General features: G+C 35.1%; 1 protein-coding gene across 2 annotated transcripts in view; it reads left to right on the forward strand.

The window, feature by feature from the left end:
* Positions 1-11,766, forward strand: part of UBR2 (ubiquitin protein ligase E3 component n-recognin 2) — a 138,740-nt gene that overhangs the window by 7,145 nt on the left and 119,829 nt on the right. For both annotated transcript variants that reach the window (XM_006860463.1, XM_006860464.1), the window contains exon 2: positions 3,713-3,972. In XM_006860463.1, coding sequence (XP_006860525.1) covers positions 3,713-3,972 — 260 coding nt within the window. The remainder of the gene's footprint in view (positions 1-3,712; positions 3,973-11,766) is intronic.

The raw sequence follows: 11,766 nt of genomic DNA on the forward strand, positions 1-11,766 counted from the left end.
TGTTGTGTATAGGATACAATTATAATTAGATATTGTGATAAAAATTTGACCTTTAGAGATTCTTTAATTTTTGTGTTTATTGTACTTGGTCCTTGATTCTAAGGCTTAAACTTAGGATAAATAAGAAAAACTGCTAGAAAATTTTTGATACAGTGTTTATTTTAGGGAGATGAGTTGACATTTGTTTTTTTTTTTTACTTCCTCTTATCAAAGGACTTTAAAAAAGGTGTTTTTAGCTGCTCTGGAGTTGCCTGACTCATGTGACACCATGTACAACAGGATAGGAACATGATGGATTTTTTATTAGCTGATTTTTCAGAAATAGATGCTTTTTTACTTTTACACACGTGGGTGTGAGCATTGTTAAGTATAAGAAATAAGAACACATAAGAATGCAGAAATTAGAAATTTTAGTAATTTTTATACCAAAGAAAGAGTTAAAAATTAGTATATGTTCCCATGTAAACTATCACATAATTCACAATAAAACATTTAAAAAAAATTAGTATATGTTGACGATAGCAATATGAAAAGCTATAGATTTTAAGAAAGGTGTGAACCACTATTCTGAATGGCAGTCATAGTTTGTACTTTCTGCTTGCTTTTTCCTCACTACTTTTTGTTGTTGTATTGTTAACCTGTAATATTGCCATTTCAATATCTCAGGTATAGAATTCTCATATAAAGACACTTTGGTGTATATATTAAGTGTGGAAATTTAAGCAGACAAAGTGCCTTTGATACATGCCAAACCTACTAGGTAATTTTGAACTTTTCTCATAATAGTATTAAACTTTTTAAAAATGGAAGACATATACTTGACTTTATTGGACTGAATTTTAAGTCTTGTTAATAATTTATAATGTTATATAATAAAACTTGATATTCCGATTGAAGTACTTGCTTGCTTTATTCATAATGTCTTATATAAGATAATTTATTTGTTGTTTTGGATTCTTTTAAAGTCAGAGCTGATAGTACTTTTTGAACTTTTTCATTTAAAAAAATATACAGGAGCAAATTTGACCTGGCAGTGTTGTTGGAGCTAAAAAACAACATAATTTCTTTTAGAAAACATCACCTTTTATTTTCTTTGGACTAAAATTCTATAAAAATGAAGTTTTTTGGAAAAAAGGAGAACATAAAATATAAGAAAAATAAAAGTTGGCTTTTTAAATAAAATCTCTAAGTGCATTGTAAATTAAAATTGTTTGAAGCACTTAACTTTCTATGATCATAAAGCTGCATTTTTTTCTTAATGCTTACTTTTGTATTCATAAGGAATAAGTCGCTTAGAATAATTTGACTATCTTTGTTCATATTTTGAAATAGGGCTCGCTGATAGTGTGAAAAAAAATAGACATTTACCTTTGTGATAAGCACTGGACTATGAACCACAAGGTCCGCGGTTCGAGACTGCCAGCCGCTCCGAGGGAGCAAGATGAGGCTTTCTGCTCCCGTGAATATTTAAAATGCCTCGGAATCCCTATACAGGGTCGCTGTGAGTCGGACCAGCTAGACAGCAGTTAACAACAACAACAACAACAACAACAAAGTGTGTGTTTTATAAATTTAGAACTGTTTCTCTAAAGGGAGGGAATACTTGAACCTGTACGATTGTCTCCCCTAAGATGCTACTGTTTTAAGCGTACTGAATTTCTTTCCTACTTCTATACAGTACTTAGAACAAAGGTGTCTTTGGGAAAGATAGTTTTACCTTTAGGAGCAAAAAACTTTTTCAGTGTTCTGTTTCAGATTTTCATGCAGCCCCTTAACTTATTATTAATTTTACATTTTTAGTAAAATGTGAAATTGGCTAGAAGATTTGTAGAAATTGACTTCAAAAAATTTGTGGAAAATTCCACAAATCTTTTAATTCCATTTTCCTACCTTATGAATATTTGACATCTTTAGGTTTTAGAAGACCGGAAGTGAGCTAAAGATTGTACAAGTAAATGGTTAAAGTGAAAGCCGTATATTGTCTTTTCATAATATTAAACATCTTTTTAAACCAAGATGCAAGTGAGATTTAGGTTGTAATCATAGGTAAACATTGAATCTGAGTTACATTATCAGTTGAGTTAAAGAAATGAGTCTCTTTTAAAAGAAATGAGTCGTTTTATTTCATAGTTTTTATTCTAAATATTTTACTGGGCTTAGAGCCAAAATTACTTATTATTGTAAGTAATGGGACAAACAACATACAGGCAGAGTTGATAGAGGAGGTAGAGATAAATGACAGAATAAAGGGAACAAATTTAAGGCTTATGGAAAAAGAGAAGGGAGTTGGTTTGAAGGGTGCCTTATCTAGGGATTATTTGGTTTGGTTTTTAGAGACGGAGCTCTGATCCGTGCTGCAGGCCTGGATCTGCTTTATCTCTGCTTTCATTAAAGCCACAAGGAGCATCTATCTGGAATGTCAGTGTTGTGTGACAGTAAGTAGTATAAACATATGTATAGTTACTCAGTTAACAGATGTTACTAAATTCCTCACTGAGGTCAAGTTCTATTTTAGACCCCAGAGGTTATGGGAAAGAGAGATTGCTGGGATGGGGTAATGGGCTGAGAAGGCATCTCAGAGAAAGTGAGACATAAACTTAGATCTGAAGAATGAGTAGAGAAAATAGCTTTATAAAGTCAAGAGAAAGAATGTTAAAGGTCAGTAGTTGGAAACTGGAGAGTAAAGGCAAAAGATCTTGCAAACCATGTCAGGGGCTTGGAATTGATCCTAAATACAATGGGAAGCCAAATGACGTTATCTGGTTAACATTTTGCAAGAATCTCTCTGGTAGCAAGATTGGAAAATAGATTACAGGGGCAAAACTAATGGGGATACCAGTTAGGACATTGTTGCACTAATCCCAATGAGAGATGAGGGGGTTTGGACTAAGGTAGTGGAGATAGTAGTGACTATGGAAATTCAGAGAAAGAAGTAAGTTGAGTAAGTACAAGAGATATTTAAGAAGCCTAGTGGAAAAGATGAGATTTTATATTGGATATTGGGGTGAAGAAGAGGGAAGATTTTCACTGTGAGTCTCCTGTGAACTGACATACTCATAAAATATTGGTATATCAACTTGCTTATTAGCAATGAGAAATATGTTGTTGTTATGTTGTTAAGTGCCATTGAGTCGGTTCTGACCCATAGCGACCCTATACAGAGTTTCCAAGGAGCAACTGGTGAGCTTGAACTGCCAACCTTGCAGTTCAAATGGCTTTGCAGTCTGGCGCATTAATCCACAGCGCCACACCAGGACTCCAGTGAGAAATACAGCTGTAGTTATTTATTGCTACTGCATCCTCTTTCTTTAGACCAACTGACATGAAAATCCAGGTCACAATCAGCATAGCATTTGAGCAAGGATAAGGAAGGAAGTCGGATGAACTCAGTGACTAGTGTCTTTATGTAATGATTTGTGTGGTCACTTTCCTGTAGATTGCTTCAAGAATTGTTTTGAGGAGGAGGAATTCATTTCACTTTAATTTTACTTTCACTGTAAATAAAGAACTCTAAAATACTTGGCATTTTAATAAAGGTATAAATGATATTTTTCTTTTCAGAATGAATATATACACAGTAAACAAAGTGATTTATGAGGTATTATTTTTGTACCTAAAACAAAGTACAAAAAGAGATTTGAACAGGTTTATTCAAATAATCAGTGTGTTGACATTGTTTAAAAGTTTTTTTTTTTTTCTTTTTCTTTTAAAGAAATGGCTTCAAGCAACTGACCTCACTAGAGAAGTATACCAGCATTTAGCCCACTATGTACCCAAAATCTACTGCAGGGGTCCCAACCCCTTCCCACAGAAAGAAGACATGCTAGTACAGCATGTTCTGTTGGGACCCATGGAATGGTACCTTTGTGGTGAAGATCCTGCATTTGGATTTTCAAAACTTGAACAAGCAAACAAACCTTCTCATCTTTGTGGTCGTGTTTTTAAAGTAGGAGAACCTACATACTCTTGCAGGTAAAATGTTGTCATTTTCTTTCTCAAAGACTCTTATTTTTACTTGACATCTCTTCTTTTTTCTGAAACCATTGCATTTTGTTTTAAAATTGTGGAATATGTATATTAAAAAGTCCATATAATAAATGTATATAGTTTAAAAATAGTTACAGAATGAACTATTGATTATTTTCCAGGTCAAGAAATAAAGCCTCATCAGTATCCCAGAAGCCCACTCACTGTGTGCCTTCTTCCTCCCTCATGATTAACTATTTTATTAACTTTTGTAACTTGATTTTCTCCATATTTTTTCAATCACAGCGACTCTTTTTCATTCACATTTGGCCAGTGATCATCTTGTCACAATAGCTTCTTTGTCCTTTTTCATATACCTTCATTGGCTTTTGAGCGCTTCTTTGCTTTATGATAAACAAGATATTCACAGCTTTCTTGTGCTATTCTGACCCATATTTAGAGCCAGCCATTTCTCTATTAAAAGTTTCCTTTTAGTTGATGATGGTATTTAGTAGCCAAGATCTAGATGCTATATTACTTGTTTCTATGATGACTTTTTTTTTTTTTTTAAATATACTTCTTGGTGAAAATTGAGTACACAAGGGTCAGGAGAGTAGTGTCTCTTTTGACTGTTCTTACTTTCCAAAAATAACCATTTTAATGTTTTCTTCTATAGTTTTAGGAACTTTCAATGCATCTATAACCCACTGCCATCTAGTTGATAACAACTAATGGTAACCTCATATAGGGTTTCTGAGACTGTAAATCTTTATGGAACAGACAACCTCATCTTCCTCCCAAGGGATAGCTGGTGGATTTGAGCTGCCAGCCTTGCATTTAGCAGCCCAGTGCTTAACCCACAGTGCCATATGCTTATATGCTGTTGTTAAGTGCTGTAGAGTAGGGTTTGACTCATAATGACCCTATGTACCAGCTTGCCTGGTCCTGTGCCAGCCTCATAATCACTGTAAAACAACACCATTGTTGCTGTCATTTTGTCATTCCAGCTCATTGGCCATCTTCCACTTTTTCATTGACCCTTTACCAGTCTTTTTCTGATAAACTTGTCCAAAGTATGTGAGATGAAGTGTTGTCATCCTTACTTCTTAGGAACATTCTGGCTGTGCATCTTCTGAATCACATTTGTTCCTTGTTCTGGAAGTTCCTGGTTTATTCAGTATTCTTCATAAATACCATAATTTGAGTGCATCAATTTTGCTTTGGCTGTCTTTGTTCAGCGTTCACAGTCTGTGAGGCCATTGAAAATACCATCACTTAGGTCAGGCACACCTTAGGTCTCAAAGTGATATCTTTGCCCTTTAACATGTTAAAGAGGTCTTTTACAACAGATTTGCCCAGTGCAACACGTCATTTAATTTCTAAACTGCTGCTTTCATGACTATTGATTGTGGATTTGTTTATTGGTCCAGTTGTAAGGATTTTTGTATTCTTTACATTGAGTTGTAGTCCATATTGAAGATTGTATTTTTTGATCTTCATCAACAAGTATCTCAAGTCCTCTTCACTTTCAGCAAATAAAGTTGTGTCAACTGCATATCGCAGGTTGTTAATGAGCTTTCCTTCAGTCCTAATTCTACGAACACTTCATGTGGTTAAGCTTCTTGGATTATTTTCTTAGCATACAGATTGGATTAATTGTATAGTTGGAGGATACAACCCTGATGCACACTTTTCCTGATTTTAAACCACTTAGAATCCCCTTATTCTACTTGAATGACTGCTTTTTGGTCTGTATATACAACTAAGTGTTCTTGAATTCTCATACTTTATAATGCTAAATGTAGTTTGTGATCCACACAGTCAAATGCCTTTGCATAGTCAATAAAGCACAAGTAAACATCTTTCTGGTATTCTCTGATTTTAGCCAAGATCCATCTGACTTTAGCAATGATTGCCCTCGTTCTACACCCTTTTCTGAACACAGCTTGAATTTCTGGCAGCTCCCTATTGATATATTGCTAAAAATTTTTTGATTTAATGTCAGCAAAATTTTACTTGCATGTGTTATTAATGATACTGTCTGATGATTTCCACATTCCATTGGTTTCACTTCTCTTAGGGATGGGCAAAAATTTGGATCTCTTTCAATCTGTTGGGCAAGTAACTGTCTTCCAGATTTCAAATTTCTTGATATACATGAGTAAGTGCCTACAGTGCTGTATCAGTTTATTGAAACATCTTTATTGGTATTCCATCAATTCCATCAAATCCTTGTTTGATGCTAATGTCTTTAATGTAGCTTGGACTTCTGACCTTAGTACTATTGGTTCTTGATCATGTGCTACCTCCTGAAATGGTTGAATGTCATCCCGTTCTTTTTGGTACAGTGACTGTATCTCTCTCATATTCTTTTGATGCTTTCTACATTGTTGAACATTTTGTCCATAGAGTCCTCTTAATATTGCAATATGGGGCTTACATTTTTTTCTTTAAGTTTTTAAGCTTCAGAAATTCTTCCCTTTTGGTTTTCTAACTCCAGTCTTTGAACATTTCATTATAATACTTGCTCTTATTATGTCACCCTTTGAAGTTTTCTGTTCAGCTTTTTATACTTCATCAGTTTTTTTGTTAGCTTTAACTACTGTTCAAGAGCAATTTTGACTCTCCTCTGACATCCATTTTGGTCTTTTCTTTTTTTGTTTTTTTCACGACGTTTTAACTTTCTTCATTATTGTTTTAACATGTTTTTCACTAGTACTTTTTCTTATAAGACCTAAATTTGCTTTAATTTGGGTTAAGGCATCTGAATGTTTCTGGTAACCTTTAGCAGTATGATTAGACTTCCACTAGAAATCATTTATCTATTTAAAGATTGTTAGATCTATATTTTTATTTATTTGTACTTACACAAACTTCTTTTTGGAGCAATAGATCTTATTTAACCTCATGATTTTACAGATGAGCAATCTGAGACCCAATTGTCCCATGTCCTTTGTAGCAAAAGAATCTCGTTCCAAATCATTCATTTGGGTGTCGTGCCTTTTAATCTTAAATCTGGAATGTTTCCTGTTTTTTGACTTTCAAGATCTTGATGCTTTTGATAATTGGTGGTTTGTGCCATGAAGTCAGTTCTGACTCATAGCAACCCTGTATAGCGTTTCCGAAACTATAAATTTCTACGGAAGCAGAAAGCCTCATCTTTCTCCTGCAGAGTGACTAGTAGACTTGAACTGCTGACCTTGTGGTTTGTAGCCCAACTTGTAACTACCACACTACCAGGGCTCCTTATAGGCTAATTATTTTGAAAAATGTCCTCATCTTGGATTTGTTTGATGTTTATTCATAATTAGATTCAAGTTACAGCTTAGGCAGAAATACCATAAAAGTGATGTGTTCTCATTGCACCCTTTCAGGTAGCATGTGATTTAGATTTGTTCCATAATTGGTGATGTTAACTCCGATTACTTGGTTCAGGGAATGTCTGCAAGATTTCTTTACTGTAGAATTACTCATTTTCCTTCTAGAATGTATCAGTAAATATTTAGTGAGAGGCACTTTGAAATTATCAAAAATTCGGTTTCTCATTAATATTCAACTTGGTAGTCAATTCTCATTGTTTACAGTAATTATGCTCTATAAAGTAGTCACAAACATTAAATTTATGAATATGTGTGTTTCTGTTTAAGATACTTTATTTAACAGAGTTCTTGCAAATAATTAACTATCAGTATTTTTATATAATAAAATCCTAGCCAAGAAGAGTTTAACATTTTCTTGCCCCTGGGTAAGGTGACCTTAAATTTCTTTAGATTTCAGTCTCACAAAATGTTCACTATGCTTTTATCATTCGCTGTCATCGCATGAAAACACAAATTTAGGCACTTGTTCACGTTTTCTATAGTTTGATCACGTACTATATAGGTATTACCTTAGTGCTTTTGCAGCAGCCTGACATACATGCCAACTTTCCTATTTTTCTTTTATCAACCATATTGTTGCTGCATCGACATTGAACTTACTGCCAGCATCACTATGATTCATGCCTGAACGAAGCTCACCTAACAGCTTATTTTCTCTGTAAGACAAGTCACAGCCTTCTTAGTTCAGAAGTAGTAGTACTTAAGCAGTACACTTAAGGGCTATTTTAACAGTGAAATTATCAACAGAAATGTAGAAAATCTACACTAAATAGACTGCCTAAAGGACACTTGTTTATAGTATGATAGCTGAAACAAAAAGGCAACATAATCTCCCTGCTGGACCACATCTAGTAGCTATTCAAATGTTTCACCACTCTGTGCATAGCCAAAATAGACAATGAAAGTGCCACATTGATTTCGGCATTGCAAATAAAGTTTAGTGGGTATACAAATTCACAAATACAGAATCTGCAAATAATGAAGATCAGTTGAATATATCTATTTATATCAGCATGTATTCATGGAGTCCCATTATATTGACCTCAAATTGTTCTAGATTTGGCTAGTGGGAGCCCCTTCAAGTTGTCTTTTTTATCTGTTTCATGTGACTACTTCTTTAATTTTGTCTAGAACTCCACAATCCTTCTCAGGTATGTCTAGAACTTTTTAAGTTTTGTCTAGAACTCCTCAACCTCAGGTATGTCTTAGTTCCATAACAGCCATTCTTGTAAACTTGAGGGAGTATCACCCTTTGCTTGTGCAGCCTAACTCTCAGCCAAAGACTCTTGGATTTCTGTTTCAGATTTCTGCCTTTTCTCACCGCTTCCTTACCCTGCACTTACTCCTTCTCTCCGGTCCCCTGATTACTGATTCTAACTACTTTATCTGCCCAAACTGATCTGTTCTCAGTTCAGCAGAACTTTCAGGCTCTTTTCAGAGTCTAGCTGCTGTGTTGCAGGTGGGAAATTAACCTTTTGCTGAAAGTCAGGGTGATCATGAGGCTGACCTCATGCATTTTCCGTTACTTAGTTATTGCAGTCTTGTGCTGTTTAGTACAAGAGATACCTCCTCTAATTTTATAGTTGCTCATAGTGGAGAAAGTCTAGTTCAATTTCAAGTACTGCAGAATTAAAAATGGAAATCCCAAAATTTATTTTAACCAATGAAAGTTTTTTTATGTTTGTTGAGTAACTTCTATATATCCCAGATTTAATGCCAAAAATTTTATAATCATGCTTAATCCTTCCAAAAACCACTGAGATAATATCCCTGAAGTCCAAAGAAGTTAAAATGACTCATGTGTAGTCATAAACTTAAAACAAGGGCTTTCGGATTCTAAAGTCCGTGTTCTTTTCTCTTTACCTTCATTCTCAAATACTACTCTGTGATGAATTTTTCACTTGTAGGAAGGCCCTTGCAAATCAGTCTGCAAACCACAAGGTCAGCAGTTCGAAACTACCAGCTGTTCCGCGGGAGAAAGATGAGACTTTCTGCTCGCATAAAGATTTACAGCCTCGGAAACCCTGTACAGGGTCGCTATGAGTCGGAACCGACTCCACAGTACTTAACAACAACAGGAATGCCCTTAACAAGATGGATTGACACAGTGGCTACAACAATGAGCTCAAACAGCAATGATTCTGAGGATGGTGCAGGACTGGGCAATGTTTCTTCCTGTTGTTCGTAGAGTTGCTATTAGTTGGAACCTAACAACAACAACATGTAAGACACTAAAATGAGGGAAAACCTACAGGAAAATGCTGAGTTTTTCTTTCAGCTTAATTTGTTTAGTGGGTAAATTCAGAGAGATGTCCTTCCTTATTAAACTGTCAGCTTATGAAATGTTAGCAGTGATTGGGTGTTTGGTTTTTTTAATGTTCTTGGCCACGAAAAAAATGAGCACTTTTTGGTCATTCTGCTGAGACTCCGAAATCTGGAAACTGCTACATAGTACCACCCTGACTCTGAAACAGAAAATCAAGTACATTGCAGTGCTGTCTTCTGTATCACTAAGTATGTCCTCACAGTCATTTTTTTTTTTTTTTTTAAATCTTTGTTTGGACTGTGGAAAGAGCCATTTGTGGCTTAGAATCAGGGACTTGGCCTGAATCCTTTTTTTGTCTCATTTTCAGTTGGGCTGGTAGATGAGCTGTTATTTCCCAACTACAGATGTTTGGCACATATATAGTGCCTCACTCATGTTACATGCTCAGCAAATATTTGTTGAGCAAATGTCTTATTACAGTGTTCAAAGTACAGAGGACATTTTTAAAGATACTATTTTGCTGTTCCTACTTTAGTTAGAAGGAGCTCTAGTAGTGTAGTGGTTACTAGTCAGGCTGCTAATCTCACAGTAAGCAGTTCGAAACTACCAGCTATTCCGTGGTAGAAAGATGGGCCTTTCTGCTCCTGTAAAGATTTACAGCCTCGAAAACCCTATGCAGGGTCGCTGTGAGTTGGAACTGACTTTACAACATTTCACTGCCACTATCACTTTACTTAAATTAGTTGAGTATTCCTGTTTGCTGCCATATTTATACACTGTTCTATCCAGTGACAATATCATATTATAAACCATCTAGTTTCAAGGATGTTGTTTATAATTATGTATAGGAAATCCTTCCCTTTCTGAACTTTATTATTTCAAATATTCTTGTACCGAGCCAGCTAGTTAACAGGACAGTTGGCACTATAGCTACACAGGACACTGATTATACATAGGGACTTGATGCTGGTTTTGGGAGGGGGATTCTTTTTAATACCGTACTTATGATGGGTTTCCTTCCATTCTAATAACTCTGTTGTAAGTTGGTAAGTTGAATACACTTTTATCTTTTTAAGTTTTCAGTATTATCAGTATCTTTACAAATTCAGTCTTGTTTTTACGGGTTGGAAACATTACATATATAAAACTACAGGTATATTGTAATACATACTTACATATGTAAAAATTTACAAATTACAATTTACTCTGGCGATGAAGAGTTTTGGACAACATTGGTGTTTTGTAACTTCTAGTAATAATTGCTGTACTTGTGGAAGGTTCTGTATTATCCATGTCAATGGGAATGGTATTTCTAGTCAAAACATTTATGTGGTCCTTTACTTTTTCCTTCGTGTATTTTCTGGTAGCATCTCACTGCTTCCCCAATCTGCCTATTGACTTTAGTAAAGTAATTAGTGTTTGGATCCATATTTTCAAGCAACTGAAGCCTCTGATTTAGTTGAGGAGAAAAACTTCAAGAGACCTTTCACTGTAAATTTTTTTGACAGCTTCTGCCCTTTCTCTTCCTTTACTTCCTTGCTTCTTTCCCCATCAAGATCTGTTAAGTCCTGATTTCTCAGTTCCCTTTCTTCCTAATCTATTAGTTGCTCTACATCGGTGATATCAAATTCTAAATTCGGCGTTCTTGCCAAGTGGACAAAATTTCTACCAGTCTCTTCATTCATATACTGGTCAAATGGTTGTAGTTTGTTCACATAACTCAGCAAATTTCCCCATATCCCCTGTGTGCATTTATTTTCCTGTAACTTCCTAATAGGAAGATGCAACATTCCAAATACAGTGATTGTCATAAATGTGGTTCATCATAATTTGTGGGCTTCTTGTACCTTGGAGCTTTGTTTATCACAGGAATCTCTTATGTGTCTATACATGAATCAATTCTAAAGGAAAAGAGGTTGGGTGCAAGAAAATACTTAACATTTGAATGCTTTATAAGGAGACTCTGATTAAGCATTTAGTCTTGAGATCTTCCATTGATAGGGAAGTAAGAAGAATCTCATTTCAACAGAAACTGTAGTTTTAGGCTTTTGGAAGATTGGGTGGGGGTAAGGTAAAGGTGTAATGGCAGAGAAAGGAGTCTATTTATTACCATGGTGTACTATGTACTAAGGAGCTCTGGTAGCGTAGTGGTTA

The sequence above is a fragment of the Chrysochloris asiatica genome, unplaced genomic scaffold, assembly GCF_000296735.1.
Source record: "Chrysochloris asiatica unplaced genomic scaffold, ChrAsi1.0 scaffold00038, whole genome shotgun sequence".
Classification (NCBI taxonomy): domain Eukaryota; kingdom Metazoa; phylum Chordata; class Mammalia; order Afrosoricida; family Chrysochloridae; genus Chrysochloris; species Chrysochloris asiatica.